Raw genomic sequence first — 17,051 nt, forward strand, 5'->3', positions numbered from 1 at the left:
GGTGGTCTCTATAGCAAATACCTTTACCATATAACACACAGGGTGGGGGATTGCTCCTCTCCCCAGCCCCTCTCCCCGTCTCCTCTGTGAGAACTTTAAAAAAAGAAAAGAAAAGAAACCCAGTCCCTCCCCTCCTCCCCCCCGCCCGCCCCCTCCCCCAAAGCCAGGAAAGCTATGACAAACAGCACCTTGACATTGTTTTAATTCCAAAGCTATCAGAAGTCAAAAGCATTAAAACAGAGAGAATACTAACAGGACTGAAGATACTTTACTGTCTAAAATGGAAACGGAATGTTTGGGTTCAAATTTGTCGTGTATGGATGTGTGTGCGTGTGTGCATGTGTGTGTTTTTCTGAAAGAGGACAGTTTATTATCAATTCACAATTAAAGCAGCATGCAATTTATTTATTTTTTTCAACTTTTTTTTTTTTTAACGTTTTCAATTCTTGGCAACGGCAACAAACCACAATGTTATCGAGGAATGTAATGCAGACTTAATTTTTTTTTTTTTCAGTTGTGCGCAAATGACTCTGTTTCCCTTCAGGTCATGGATATGTTTAATAAATAGATTGTAGAACCACTGTACTGTATAAACTTCATTTATACATGCAGTCCATAAAATTATTTTTTTTTCTTACTGAATAATTTACCCTGTTATGTATATATACAAATAGATAATTTTTGTCTCAATATAATCTCTACAACATAAATCCACTATCTTCCCCTTTTAATAGTCAGTGTACATACACAGGAAGTGTCTATTCTGATGAACCTCCAACCGACTCTCTTTTTATTATCCATGGTGAGCGCTCGCACGTAAGACTGGGTAGTTCGACACTGGGAGTTCCAGTGCCTTTTGTCTATGCCTCTGCAACCTTCTTTCGTATAACCCATGGGATTACACTTGGTCTCGTAGAAATATTGCTTCAGTTGGCCTTTTGGGACGGGGACCTTTTCGAGGACTGTGACCGTCCCACCCGACATGTCCACTGCAGTCTTTTTATCCGCCGCTGTGACCCACTCGCTAATACTGTCACACACGCTCAGCTCTCCTCGACGGGCAGGGTCGGAATGGCGACGGACCCTCATGGACATGTTTGCCGCATCCAGGTAATTTTTGTATTCCTCAAGGAGAAAGAGCAGGGGGGGTTCCAAAGGCACTTGACTGCTGAGCATGACCCTAGATGTGTATAAGTCGGCATCCTTATTCTCTTCCCTCGGCTGAACGTTCTGGTCCTCATCCAGAAGCTCTTCTATCACGTGTTCAAAAGTGTCAGCCAATGATGTCAGTCCCCTTGAACCTGCCTTGGGCCCATTTAGACTCTCCAGAGTTCCGTGGGTCCGCATATTCGGGTAGGCCAAGCTGCCTTGTCCTCGGACACTGGTTTCTTTCATCGGGGCAGCCTTCATGCAACCGAAGTATGAAATAACCATAGTAAGGAAAAGGATGGTCATCACTCTTCTCACCTGGTGGAACTGTAGGGACGAGACAGAAGGAAAAAAAAAAAAAAAGGAAAAAGGAAAACGAGACTAGTTAAGGCTTTTGCTGGGACCCCACGCTGGATGGATGCATGGCCCTCGTTTGGCTCGAGATTCAATGATGCTCTGCGGGGTCAGGGTTTATTTATGCATTGGCCATAAACTCCAGCTGCACACAGACACAAATTAATGTCAGTGGTCCATTATATTTAGTTTAATATGAAACAGAAATATGCAGTGTTTTCCCTGGGATTAGATCCTTGGCTGTAGTATAAACCCAAGATTAGACAGCTGCTAAGTAAGTAAAAAAAAAAACCGAGGGCTCCTCTTTTCCCACCCTTTCATCCAGAGAGTGCCACTTTGGTGGCTCGATATTTAACGATCTCTCCCGGTGCTCCCACTATAATAGTGGTATCAGAAATGTTACTAAGCAACAACTGCAAAGAGACTAGCAGTGTTTTCCTGCCCCTCGCTTTCAAGTCGGGGATGTGCTGCTTCATCCCGGGGACATGAGATGGAAATAGCAGGGAGCCTGAGGGTCTTTCTGAGGACTCTTCTGAAGACACACTCAGGCAGCCACAACAAGATTAGGAAGAGCTACGAGTTGGCTTCCCTGTTCCCAAAATCCCTCTCCCATATACCAGTTACCTTGAATTATAGTTGTTTAGCACTTGAAAACAAAACACAACAAAAACTCTAAAGACTACCCAGTCCAATCCCTTCATTTTTAAGAGGTGAGAAAACTGGGATCCCGAGGTGAGTGACACACCCAGGGTCACACAGCAGAACTGGGGCTAGAACCCTTGTCCCCCGACTCCTCGTCCAAAGCTCCTCTTCAGTGGTAATACTATTGGGCATTGATATGGAGCTCTCTATACACGATCTCATTCCATCCTCACATCAATCCTGTTAGGTAACCATTTTACAGACAAGGAAAACAAGGCTGAGGCAGCCTAAGGACCCATCTGAGGTTTCGCCCCCAATATGTGTCAGAAGAGAGATTTGAACCTAGGTCTTCCTGATTCTTAAGTCCGGCACTCTATTGACTACCACCGCATGCTGTTTCTCAAAGGGTTACCTCAGGCATGATTATGAATGTTGTGATGCTTTCCACCCTTGGATTCTGATGAAACATCCCCTACACAAACTGACATCACAATAGCAGTGTGTCTGTGTCAGAGTGGACTTGGAAGGACCAGGGTTAAGGAGAAATGTGGTCATTTCAGATGGATGTGATGGTCACCGAATCACATAATCTCTGAGGCAGAGGAAGACATCTCACTTACTTTAACTCCCTGCCTCATGCATGACTCCTTTCTGCCAAACAATGAGTGACCCAAGCTTGGCTTGGAGTCCTCTGGGGACTTGCTACCCATGGGAACTTGGGCTAGGAAGAGGAGTTTTCTGTCTCTTGCTTTAAAAGTATTAACCTCCCTAGGTCTTAGTTTTCTCTTCTGTAAAGTGAGGAGATGGATTAGAGGAGCTCTAACGTTCCCCCATCCAGCTCTAAACCTATGACCCTACAACACAGAACTTGGTGTCCTCAGAGGCAGCTCATTCCCCTTGTGGATAGCTCAAATTATTACATTTTTTTTCCGCAGACCGAGCTGAAATCTGCCTCTCTGAAACTTCTAATCATTCCTCACTCTTGTCTTCTGGAATCAAGAATCAAGAATAAACAGACCTCTCTTCTTTACGAAAGCCCTTCTAGTATATGAAGAAATGTCCACCACTAAGTCTTTTCAATTTCGACATTTAAAATTCAAGAATCTGAATTCAAATCCCATCCCTCCTACCTACTGGCTGTCATGTACACTACGACCTGGGTCCTTAATCTCCCTGGGTCTTACTTCTCTCGCCTTTAAAATGAAGGGGTAAGAAAGGAAACCTAGGTTGAATTAAGCACCTACTATACTAAGAGCTTTAGAGATATTTGAACTTCAAACCCACCCTGGTAGATAGGCACCATTATTATCATCATCCCCATTTTATAGTTGAAGAAATTGAGGTTATGTTTAAGATGATCAAGACCCTTAGCCAGGATCACACAGCTAATAAGTATCTGAAGCCAAATTTGGACTGAGCTGGAAGGGAACTCCAGGGTCAGTTAGTTAGTCTACCTCCAGTCCCCATTTTACAGATGAAGAAATCTGCAGTTAGAGGGGACTTTGGAAGCCTTTTTACAGATGATCCTTTGGATGATGAGCAAATTGAAGCCCAAAGAGTTAGCATGACCTGTCCTAGGTTTCTCATAAGTGGAAATCGAGGTAGGATTTGAACCTGTTTTCTCTGACCCCAAAGGTTGTTCCTTTTCATTGTACCATCCCAGGGCGGATTTCTAAATTTCCATCACCACAGCTTCTAAAAAGCAGCCACATTTTGCTCATTTCTGCAAAGCCAGCTAAGGTTTATTTATATGCCTTTGAAGTTTTCGGGGAAGTCCCTTAGCAGCACACAACATTGCTTGTCCTTTCCCAGCTTGCCAGAGGGCTGCTCTATGTTTGGCTTCACGTCCTACAATCGTACTCTGGGAAGCCAATTAGAGAAAAAGAGCTAGAGAAGAGAAAACAATTCTACAAGACTGAGACCAGATTAGCATCTTGCAGGGAAGGACATCAGATTTGCTGACCTGAAACACTATGTCCATTAGTCGGATTTAGAAAAGGCTTCCCCAGGCCCCACCATCCCACAGGATCATTTCTGCTTCTCGCATCCACTGATATATGACTCGAATAAAGAGGCATCCCAAGCATTCACAGGAGCATAGTTTTGGAGCGAAAAGGGTCCTCTGAGGCCATCTAGGTCAAGCCTCTCATTTTGCAGGTAAGGAAACTAAGGTTCTAAAAGAGGATGTGTGACTGTCCTAAGAATTAGACAGATTTTAAGTATTCAGAGAGGATATTTGAACCCGGGTCTGCCAATTCCAAAGCCAGAAGAATTCTTTCCACTATGAACACGTTGCCTCCTCAGCATCTCATAAATTGATAGAAAACACGATCTAATCTAAGGATAATTCCGAGGATGGCAAAGTCCTTGGACATCGCTCTGTCCAACCTCTCCATTTAACAGAGTGACCTGAGGCCTAAAGAAGTGAAGTGATTATTTTAACTTCAGACAGCAAATTAGTGGCAGAGCTGAGAGACAAGAACGGCGGTTTCGTGACTCAGTCACTCCTCACCTCGTCTATCATAATAGCCTTGTAGCTGCTCTCCCTGCTTCCAATCTGTTACTTTCTGATCCATCCTATACCTAGAGGCCAAATTGATATTCTTAAAAGACAGATCACTCCCCTGCTTGAGAAACTCCAGTGGTTCTCTCTTGCCTTTAGGGTTAAATACAAGCTTTTTTGCTTGGCATTTAATGTCCTATGCCAGAGGTTGGCAAATTATAGCCTGCCACCTATTTTTCAAGCTAAAATCACTCTGAGCTTGCAGGCCATTCAAAAATGGACATTATTTTGGTCAGCTGACCATAGTTTGCACATAGTAAGCACTTGTTGACCATCCAACTGATTAATTAGTAATGGCGAGGCTTCAACTCAGGTGCTACTGACTCTAGGGTTCTAATAAAATCTTTTCAGGCTTATTACCACATTATTAAATTAATCAAAGGCCAATTAGTTAATTAATTTTGGTGATGGTGTTATTATATTAATTAATACAATATTAATTAAATATGATTCTCTTATTATTAAATTAAATATTAGGGTAAATTTAATTATTCTTATCTATTATTTAATTATCCATTAAATATGATCTCTCCAGTCAAACCAGGCCTTTTCGGTTTTCCCTGCATACAACAGGCCATCTCTTGTCTCCATGGGCCTTTGTACAAGCAGTCCTCCCTGTCTGGAATGCATTCCCTTCTCACTTCCATCGTGAAGAATCTCCAAATTCTTTCAAGTCCTAGTTGGAATACCACTTCCTAATGAAAGCCTTTCCTTATCCTCCCAGTTGTTGGCAATTGCTTTCTTTTGATTTTATATTTAATTTTCTGTATATACATAAATTGTTCCCCTCCCTCTATTCTATTCCCTAATGAAATATAAGCTTCTTGCAGGCAGATATTTTTTCTTTCTTTTTTTTTTTTATCTTTGAATTTCTGGTGCTGGCACGTAATCTACAATTAATAAATGCTTAATTGAATTGAATTATTCCAGTTCTCTTGCTTGTCTTATCCACTCTCAAATCCCATCCAGGAAATGTAAGAGGTAGGGGTGAGGGGGCAGAGCATACTGGATTTGGGGAACAGTTCATGCAAAGACAAGGCGATGGCAAAAGAAATGTCTAATTCAAGGAACTCAAAGTAGGTCATTGGTGAATCTACAGAAGGGTATGAAATGTAAAGAGGACTTATGGACCAACGTGATGTTCTAACTCTAGTCAACAGGTGAAGACAAGAAGTGGGTGAATCAGGCAAAGAGCTGCTCTTCCCACTTTCACAAGTAATGACATTGTGCCTTCCATCATTAAGAAAACTTCCGTATCATTAATGAGCATGCACCAGTCTTCTAGAACATGTTGGTCTAACCTTGTGCTAAGAACATGCTTACACAGATTTCCTCAGGTTTCACAATGGCCTAGTATTGCCGTGTCCCTGGGAGGGGTGAACAGGTTTGGATAAAGCAAGTAACCCTAATATTCTGAGGGTCAGCTTTTGGGAAGTTTCTGCTAACAGCTTGGGAACAACAGATTGTTTTCTCTGGTGGGGGAAAATTTTCTCAGTTTTCTCAGCCTCAGTTAAACTACTTGAGGGCCAATTTACATTCAGATCTGTATAAGAGGGTGAGAGGCTGTAGATACTCCTAGTCAGTCCCCATTGGAGAACTTCACATCAATTGGGAATCCTTCTCTTGTTTGCCTTCTATTTATTCTATCTTCCATGACACCAGTGAACAATTTAGTTGTCTCCTTCTTTTATACCTCCCTTAAGGAATCAGTAAACACCCAATTAGGGATTTCTCCATCACCTGCAATGTTTTAATTCAATTTGACAAATATCTCTCAAGTACCTTTTATTTCCCTGAAAGTCAATTTGAACAGAAAGTCAGTTGAAGTCCCACCACTACGAGCCATAAATTGTCAGTCACTCCACAAGAATGTGCCGATCACTAAGCTAAGTGCCAGAGATATAAAGAAAGGCAAAACACCACAGTCCTTACCCTCAAGAAATGTAACGGGAGAGACCGCATATTAATAATGAGGTGCATGCAAGGTATATGCAGAATAGATGGAAGCAATCTAAAAGGAGAAGCCATTAGCAATTAGGGGGTTCGAGAAGGGCCTCCTGATGAATTTGGTATTTAAGCCAATCCTCGGTGGAAGCTAGGAAACCTAAGAAGTAGTGGTGAGGGGGCAGGGCATTCTGGACTTTGGGAATAGTCAGTGTTAAGACAAGGAGATGGAAAAATGGCGTGTCTGATTCAAGAGGCTGAAAGTAGGTCAGTGTAGCATGTACAGAAGGGGACAAGGTGTAAATAAGAGGACTAGAAAGGTCAGAAGGAGTCTGGCTATGAAAACTTTAAATGCCCAAAGATGGTGAAGGTGATCAGGAGACATTGGAGCTTCCTGAGAGAGAGAGAGAGAGAGAGAGAGAGAGAGAGAGAGAGAGAGAGAGAGAGAGAGAACACAGAGAAAGAAGAGAAAGAGAGAGAGAGACAGAGAGAGAGACACGAGAGAGACAGAGAGAGGCACAGAGACACGACAGACAGAAGAGACAGAGATAGAGAGTGAGACAGAGACAGATTGTGTGTGTGTGTGCACATGAGTGAGTGTACTAGGCAACTGTTTTTAAACTACAAATTGCAAAACAGTTGCTGAACTGCTCTGATAAGAATTTCTTCACTGAGTTTTCTTCATTGATGACCAAATATAGAGACTCCTGCACCCAGTTGCTAGCTGTATCGGGGAATCTTTCTCATCACTTCTTAGCTGAATTGATGGCTATAGAGATGTAGAAAACTGTCTGTAAAATCCTTAACTCTCAACCTTAATGTGTTACTTTATATTTCAACAGATCTGAGGGTTCTCTGTGTGGGTACCCCTTCCACATTTTCTTATCCAGTGTGATTTGTGCCCATGTCTTTTCGTAAATAATTCTTGGGCACACTGAAGGTCTTCCTTTCAGTCTTTAATATCTTGGGTCATACCAACATAGCATTTAGGGTCTTTAGTTCTTAATACATGATTGGCCTGCCTCCTTTCTAAGGCACATGCATCTTTTCCGTGACTTCTCACATACTCACACCATTGCAGGTAACATGCTACAGCTTACTTCTGTCCATCATATCTCTTTCCTTTGCCTGTGATTTTAATTCTCACAAGAATCTAGCTGCTCCATGATTCATAACTGTAGAATATAACCAAGGGGGTAAAACCATCGTGTTAAAGAAATAAAAGAGGAATAGTTTGGGATCACCAAAATCATTGTCTGCCTCTCAAGTGGGATATATCCCAATCTCTTCTTTCCTCTCAAATCTGGCCACAGCTCACTATCTACTTGTAGTCCTTAAACGAGATACCCATACTGATTTAAAAAATACTAGATAAATTGCTCATTCAGTGATATGTCATGATCTAAATCAAGGGTTTGGCCAAATTGGACTCATCTCTTGTTTTCACATTTGATCGTGTTTTTAGGTTAAGAATGGCACTGGACTCATTCTTGCCCATTAGCATAGTTTGCTGATCCTTGGTCTAAGCAATATATATGTTTCATCTATTTTGACTTTCTAGTGTGGATGATTAGATTAATCCTTTACACATTTCTATTGATTTATGAAGGAGCCTTTAAAGTATTCTGGGATAGGGACTAGACCGTCTCTAGTTTTGTATACCCCACCTTCTAATCAGGCCAGCAGTTCCTCATCTTGTAGTTCTTCCCAAGAACACTGAGAAATTAAGCTAATTATAGTCATGAATATTTTTAAAATTATGTTGCCTCTAATAAGAATCTTCTTATTTGGCAGTTGGCTTCAGATTCAGTTAGTGCATTGCATGTTCTAATGGGTCAGACTCTGGCTCTGGTCTCAAAGAACCCTAATTCTCTTCCATATTACCTGTGTTACCTTACACCAGTGATTCCCAAGTGGGCGCCACCGCCCCCTGGTGGGTGCTGCAGCAATCCGGGGAGCAGTAATGGCCATAGGTGCATTTATATTTCCTATTAATTGTTATTAAAATTAAAAAAAAATTAATTTCCAGGGGCCCTAAGTAATATTTTTTCTGGAAAGGGGGCAGTAGGCCGAAAAAGTTTGGGAACCAACTGCCTTACACAGTCAACTATCCTCTTGGATCTCACATTCATCAGTTATCAAAGGAAGAGTTCTACTTGATCTTTAAAATCATTAAAAATAGTATAAAATTACATACATTAAAAAAATTCTATCTCTAAAGACCATGACCCTATGGTTCCTGATATCTTCTTCTTAAGCGCTGGGCTAATTCCTCACATAAGGGATCAGATTCTGAGGCAGCTACTTTTTTAAACCCATAACTTCTATCTTAGAATAGAAACTGTGTGTTGGTTCTAAGGCAGAAAAGCTTAGATATTTCACATTCACCTTAGGCACAAGATGTCTAAAATGAAGCTCATCATCTTCCCCCCAAATTGCTCCTCCTCTCAGCCCTTCCATCTCTGCCAATGGAACCACCTAGTAACTCCCAATAACTAAGAACTTTGATTCCCTTCCTTTCCTCTTGCTATCCCACTGCTACTGTTCAGGCCCTCCCTTTATCTCATGAATTGAACACAGTGGGGATCTAATAAATGCTTGTTCAGTGGCTGATGCCTAGTTCATTCAAACCATTTATTAAACATTCAATATAGTATAAAACACTGTGCTAAGAGGTGGGTCAAATAATCCTTTGAACCTCTTAAACAAGTATAGATTTTTTAAAAAATCTCTGTAGTTTAGAGTAGGACTAAAAAGCCTACACAAACACTCCTGGGCCTTCATGAATCTACCTGGCTGTATAAAAGCTGTCTTCCTGACACAACACAGCACGCAACCCAATGGGAATCTCAGAAAGTCACTGGGAATAACGCTCCCAGCCAAATGTGAAATTTCAAATCCTCTGACTTCCTTTTCCGTCCTTCCCTGCTCTCTTCAATTAGTAAGCAGCCAATTCCCAAGAAAGCAGGACCGATTAACTAACAGCCTCCATGACGACAACTCTCATATTCCCAAGCCCTACTGTAGACTGCTTAGGCCTTCTGCATGACCTATTTCACTGTATCATAAGAGAGGTAAGGCATAAAGGAGAAAGGCATTATTGCTAAATATATTATGAGTTAATGCTCTTTATCTATATCTACATATTTACAATGCTTTTATATACATAAAACCATCATTATATACATATAAGTGCATAATTGTCTATTGACTTCCTTTAAAACCTAATTCGATCGCTACCTCCTTCGTGAAGCCTTCTGTATCCCCGTGGCTGGTAATGAGTGATCTTTCCTCCCCCAGTAAATCTCTAATGTAATGCTATGTATTGTAGTTTGACTAGAATGTTGTGTTTGCGTCCTTTCTCCTTATTAGATCTGAGAGTTGACTCCATTAACGATTATTGGTTTCTTTTGACTTTTTATCCCTCCCCCCCACCCCCATTCAATAAAAATATATTAAGCACCTACTATGTGTCAGGCTTTACACTGTGTCAGGTGCTGGGGATAGACACAAAGACAGAGAAACGGAGGTCAGAGTTCCTTCCCTCGAGGAGCCGCCATTTTACCATAAAGGCTCACAGTTAACACTTAATCACTGGTTTAATACGGCTCTTCAAGAGATGAGAAGTAGTATGGATGGAAAGCTAAGACTAGGAAACCTGGGTTCAGATCTCACCGCTAAGCTACTCTGAATCTCCTCTAATTCAAAGTTTTTCCTAGGCCCGGGATTGGTCCTTCTAAGGACCAATCCCCCGTGCCTGGAAGTAGGGGGTGTGGTCTCCCTTAGCATGGGATTGGTCCAATTCAAGACCAATCCCAAGCCTGGAAGTAGGGGGTGTGGTCCCTCTCCAGCACAGGATTGGTCCTTTCAAGACCAATCCCATGCCAGAAAGTAAGGGGGAGGGACCCCTGGGGCATGCTGGGGAATGTAGTTTCCCCAGCTACAACATTCAAACCCAAGGCAAAATCACTTAAATGTTTGATGCCTTTGAAGTCAGTTGTTTTTATATTTGCAAATGAGGAAACTGAGACAGAGGGAGATTTTAAGTTACTTGTCCCCATAGAGAGGTTAGGACTTGAACTCGGGTCCTCTGGCTCCAAAGCCAATGGTTTTTCTTCTGTACCACTAGGCACTGAGCCTTCGACGCCTTTGTAAATTCTCTAAGACTCTTAAACTGCAGACGGGTCAATTCGCATTACTAAAGGAATCTTCCTCATCTGAGAGTTCCCCGTATCATTGAAAATCACAGATGTAATCCCTATCCCTACTCAACAAACATTGACTTGAATCTCAGAATTTTAGGGAGTTGGATGGGAGCTGAGAAGTTATCTAATCTAACTTGATTGTTAATTTTCCTTCATTAAATAAAGAGACAATTTAACCATAACTATATATATCCTATGGAGGTTTCCATCCTTGGCCAACCCTACGCTGAAAAAAATAATTGGATATTATATAAAGCTAAAAGGAAAACCCAAAGAAAGCTCTAAGAAGAACTTAGCCTGTGACAACTGCATGCCTCGGAGGATTCCACTAGGTGTTGCCCTGAAAACCTGTACTTGCTAAAGCAATCAGCTAGATGTATGTGTCCCATCTATGGCGCCTTAGTAAGACTCCCTTCCATTGATGTTTTGTGGAATGCCTTCCCATCCGTTACACCACTTGATTCTCCCAGTCCCTCTAGAAGGTTGTCAGGGCAGGGATTCTTCTCTTTCAAGATGAGGAAAGTGAAGGACCAAGACATGAAAACTGACCCAGGCTTACATAGCTAGGAAGCGGCCAGTTCTCTTGCCTCCCCAATGAATATGCTGCCTACATGAGAACATGAGCTCCTATGGGAAGAGACAATATGACTTTGAGAGGCAGTATAGTGTAGTGGGTTGGGTGTTGGCCTGGGAGTCGATAAGACATCTTGTTGACACTTAGGAATGGCTTGACTTTGGGTAAATGACTTAATTGTTCTATGCTTCATTTTCTTCACCTCTAAAATGGGGGGTGATAATTGAAATGCCTCTTTATAAGATTGGCATGAGGTTCATGGGATTAATTAATGAATTTACTTTGCAAACATTAAAGAACTAAATATCCATTATTTTCATTAATTAGCTAGAGGACCTGGGTTCAAATCCTGATTCTACCATTTACTACTTGTGTGACCTCAGACTAGACCCGTAACTCTAGGCCAATTTTCTCATCTATGAAATGAAAGAGTTGGACTATAGATGCTCTATGGCAGTGGTTCCCAAACTTTTTTGGCCTACCGCCCCCCTTTCCAGAAAAAATATTACTTAGCACTCCTGGAAATTAATTTTTTTTAAATTTTAATAGCAATTAATAGGAAAGATAAATGCACCTGTGGCCATCACTGCCCCCCTGGATCGCTGCAGCACCCACCAGGGGGCGATGGCACCCACTTTGGGAATCACTGCTCTACGGTCTCTGGTACAATGAAAAGAACATTACATTAATGCTTTGGAATCTCACCTCTGATGCTTATTATTGCATGATGTTGGGTATCTAGTCATTTAACCTTGTGAGAGTCTCAGCTTTCCTACCTGTAAGGGTGGGTTTGGAGATACCTTCCAGCTCTGGCTCTATGGACCCTGTGATCCTTAATCCATAAGCCACACAGAATAGTGGTCAGACCATTAAATTAACTTGGTCCCCAGGATTGGGAAAGACACTAGAACTGATTTCATTAATATAGAGGTCCTAGATAAGAAAATCCCTCTACCAATGCAGGTTGGCACTTTTGCTGAAACTCAAAGCTTCGGTGAGTTGCCTCGAGCAGTGACTTGACTTGCCCAAAGTCTGAAGTCTCAAGCAAAGCTCTTCTTAGAGCCTTTTTTCCCCTTTTAGTTCTATGTAATATACTTTGTGTATGTGTGTGTCTATGTAGAGGGAACAGGTCAAGGATGAAAACCTCCACAGAACGAGTACGGGTCAGAAGTAAGATTTGAACCTAGGTAATTGGCCAACTATCTATCCGTATTCTCATAAATACACATCTAAAAACAGGCAAGAGACTTTAAAAGTCCCCAAATGAACCTGTCTCTCAAACACAGCACATCAGGTAAAAGTGCCATTTAATTCAAGATTCATAGAAAGAGCTTCTTACACAAAATGAACAGATAGGCAGACACACACACACACACACAGAAAAACACACACATACACGCACACACGCACACACACTATTTACTAAGTCATGTCCCCATTGGTGAGAGAACAAATCCTTGAAATGGTATATTTCTGTCAAGCTGGAACCAATGACTTGATTTTCCATAATAGCAATTTTAAATAGTGCAAATTTAAATATACACAACCACTTCATGGGGATTTGTTATTAAATTGGGACCTAGCTATAGCATCATTCTACCCAGATATTATTCTGCAAACTGGTTACAGGATTCAAAGAAAATTCCATGGCCAAAACCAAGGCTATTACTAAAGCGGTAATCTATATAATTCAAACAAAAGGAAGGGAAAGCCTGGTTTGTCTCCATCCACCAGGTAACCTATAGGCTATGCAGACAAAGAAAGCACAACCAAAACACTACTGGTGCCCAGGAAAGAGAGCATAGCAAACAATAAGGACCACGGTACTCCTAACTCATGACTGGGGGGCCCATTGAAGTTGGCCATTACAAGCTGTTATGGACCAACCTTCACTAGAATACAGTTCCTGTGCAAGTAACCCAGCTTGAGCTCCTCTCATAATTGCTCGCTCTTCTATAGATGTTTTACAAAGTTTCATGATCTTGTGTGGAAGGGTGGATAGGTAGCATCACCCTCACTTTATAGATGGGAAATTGAGGTACCAAGGTGAGACTTGCCTATGGTCACACAGTGAATGGCAGAGCCAGGATATGAACCTGTGTCTTTGGATTCCAAGACTAGAGCTATCTACTCAACACCAGCATGCCTATCTTTACTCCTAAAGGCACTTTTAGGAACTTAGGTGGAGTTCCAATCTCTTCCCTAGGCCCTAATGCAATAGCCAAGTAGCATGGTGGACCAAATTCTGGGCCTGGAATTAGGAAGATATAACTTCAGATCTCTCCTCAGGCACTTATTTGATCTCTCTTAGCCTCAGTTTTCTCATCTGTAAAACAAGAAAGTTGTACTTCCTGACATGGAAGAAAATGGACAAAAAATGCAGAATGAAAACCATCTTTGGATGTGGCCCATGTAGGAGTTTGTTTTGCTTTGTTTCAAAGACTTTTTCTTCTTTTTTTCTTTTTAGTAGAGAGAGGAGAATGGGAGGGAATAAAAAATACTTTTAAATTGAAAAATATTATGAAATAAAATAAAATTGGGGGTTGGATTAGATGCACTCTGAGGTCCCTTCCAGCCCTAAATCTATGATCTCATAACCTCAGCATGCCTCAAACTGAGCTTATTATCCTCCCTCTCCCCCAGACTTCCCTTTCTTGTTTTCTTCCCTTTTTCCTGGGCTAAAATCCTCAAAATCATCTTTGACTTTTCTTTTTTCCTGTATCCAATCAGTTATAAAGTCTGGTTAACTTTATCTTCATGATATGTCTGGTATCTATCCATTCCCATTTTCCCCCTCATCCTACCACTACTCTAGGTTAGGTACTCCTCATCTTTTGCCAAAGTTTTTCATTCATTCAATCATTGAGCAAACATTTATTAAGAGCCAGCTATATAAAATAGTTTTTAATTCATCTTCTTGCTTCATCCAATCCTTCTTTTAAAAAAAAAAGCCCAACAACCTTTAATCTCTGTCTTAGAATCAATGCTAAATATTGGTTCCAAGGCAAAGGAGTGGTAAGGGCTAGACAATGGGGGTAAGTGACTTGCCCAGGGTCACATAGCCAGTGTCTGAGGCCAGATTTGGACCCAGGTCCTACTGTCTCCAGGCGCAGCATTCAAAATCCATTGAGCCATCTAGCTGTCTCATCCAATCCCAATTCATATGGCTGAAAAAATTGTTTGCCAAATTCACAGATCTCACCATGATCTTCCCTAGATCAAAAGTGATCAGTGGCTTCCTAACATCTAAGGTCAGTTCAAACAAAAATTCCTTTGCCTAGTATTTGAGGTCTAATCGTCAACTGGTTCTAACCTCCTCTTCCAGCCTTATTTCCCACTCCTCTTTCCCTTTCATGACTTCTGTTCTAGACAGACTGGACCACCATGAACTAAACCCCAAGATCTTCTTATACTATCCTGGTCTCATCTTAGTCTGATGAAATCTTCCTTTAAGACCCATTTTGGATGCCACTTTCTTCATCCTTTCATTATCATTCAATAATCCCACCCATCCCTGCCCCAGCTAATGGGTATCCAGAGTGGTATCCAGGCTTTAGGGTCAGGATCTTGCTACAAATCCCATTTCTGAAGCTTCCTCTGTGTGACTGGGGGCAAATCACTGGACTTATTTGGGTTTCAGTCTCCTGATATGTAAAATGAGAGGGGTTGGACTAGATGGCCTCTGGGGTCCCTTCATGTTCTAAACCCAAGTTCCTATGATCTGGATTAGAATTTGAACTATGCCATTGCCTGGTTTTATGATCTTGGCCAATGAACAACTTCTTTGGCCATCAGTTAATTCATCTACAAAGAAATGGGGGTGGGAAGGTTTGAACTTGATGACATCTAAGGTCCTTTCCCCCTCTAAATTTATTAAATGCTCCTTCAATGGTTCTAATGCCTTTTCAATGCATTTCTTCTTTGCCCTTATCACATTCTACTTTGCATCTTGCTTACTTGTGTTCATGCCATTGTCTATTTTTTTTCAATAGTGAGAGCCCCTTGTGGGCAGGGAGGAAATGCTTTTTTTCATCTTGATAGCCCCAACCCCTAGCATAGGTGCTTAATAAGTATTTTTTAGAGGCAGCTAGGTGGCTTAATGGATAGTGAGCCAGGCATGGAATTGGGAGGACATGGGTTCAAATCTGGCCTCAGACCCTTCCTATCTGTATGACCCTGGCCAAGTCATTTAACCCCCATTTTCTAGCCTTTACCACTCTTCTGCCTTGGAACTAACGCTTAGTATTGATTCTAAGCAGAAGGTAAGGGTTGAAAAAAAAAAGCATTTGTTAAATGAGACATTTAATCATAGGAAAGCCATCTAAACCTGTCTCAGTCTCAAGTTTTCCCCATCTATGAAATGAAATGTTTGGACTTGAGGTCTTCTAAGGTCTTAATCTGTGATCTTATGAGTGAATAAATGAATGTGATAGAAGGGACCTGGATAAAATAAATGATCACACTATCCCAAAACGCTATGAAGAAGCAGATATTAAAAAAACAAATAAACAATAAAGCCTGGGTTTTTGTTTTTCAGGCCAAGGTCCCTAATTACCCAGTCCCAACCCCCTTTGCCATTTTTTCATATTTTCAGAACAGATTATTGAGGAAGATATGTGTGTGCAGGGTTTAGGGGTAACCTCCCTGGAGTGAAGAAGGAGGGACCACAAACTCTCATTCCAATTATAGCTGCAAGTGAACTTTGATTCCACCGTTCAGCACTTTTCTTTCAAAGATCTCTCAATGCTTTACAAATATTAAGTAATTAAGACTCACAGGACCCTGGAGAGGCAGGTAACTATAATTATCCCTGTTCCACACAGGAGGAAGGAGAGGCCTAGAGTTTTTAATCAACTTACCCCCTCCCTGCCGAGGCTTCCCTGATAGCACAAGGTCAAAACCCCAAATTCCATGGTGCAGTCATCCCTCTAGCTACCATTTTCCTCCCTAGCTCTATGTGCTGGCCAAAAAGGGTCATCCTTGGAAAATCCTTCCATCATTCATAGCGTGCTTAGCCAAGATGCTATTTCTTTTTTCCTTTTCTTTTTTAATCTCACATTTCACTTAAAGTACAAGGAAAATGAGGCATTTTTCATGCTAAATTGGATTCACATTAAAGAAAACAATGTAGTTGTCTTTATAGTTGTATGCTCATTTCAATGCCCATTCAACCAAAACTAATAGCTCTGGTGACTAACAGCACCTCATAATGGGAAAGCCACGTGGCTTAGAAGGGAGCGTTTAAAAAGCTACTTGTCAAAAAATAGTGTTGTTGCAGGTCTAGAATGGACATGGAGGTGCTCCTTCCAAAGTACAGTGCTCTGGAAAAGAGGACCATTGAAAAAGTACCCATAATTCTACTAGGTGTACCTTGTTGCCATCTATTTGGGTGTAGGACCGAATAAGGGCTATTGGGCCCAACCTGGGGATAGGAATTCTGATTGGCATGTTGTTGGAAGCTTAGACAACCTACAGTCCTAGAACTGGAGAGAAGAGCCAGGCACTGTGCTAACTGCTATATAAATTCAAATATAAGAAAGGGAAGGGAAGGGAAGGGAAGGGAAGAGAAGGGAAGGGAAGGGAAGGGAAGGGGAGGAGGGGAGGGGAGGGGAGAGGAGGG

At 41.5% G+C, this 17,051-nt stretch overlaps 1 protein-coding gene across 1 annotated transcript in view; it reads right to left on the bottom strand.

Annotated features, from left to right (window-relative positions):
- Positions 1–306: 306 nt before the first annotated feature.
- BDNF (brain derived neurotrophic factor) overlaps positions 307–17,051 on the bottom strand; it is a 24,571-nt gene continuing 7,826 nt past the window's right edge. Inside the window, 1 exon segment of the mRNA XM_044681241.1 lies at positions 307–1,476. Coding sequence (XP_044537176.1) covers positions 715–1,476 — 762 coding nt within the window. The 3' untranslated portion in view covers positions 307–714.

The sequence above is a fragment of the Gracilinanus agilis genome, chromosome 6, assembly GCF_016433145.1.
Source record: "Gracilinanus agilis isolate LMUSP501 chromosome 6, AgileGrace, whole genome shotgun sequence".
Classification (NCBI taxonomy): Eukaryota; Metazoa; Chordata; class Mammalia; order Didelphimorphia; family Didelphidae; genus Gracilinanus; species Gracilinanus agilis.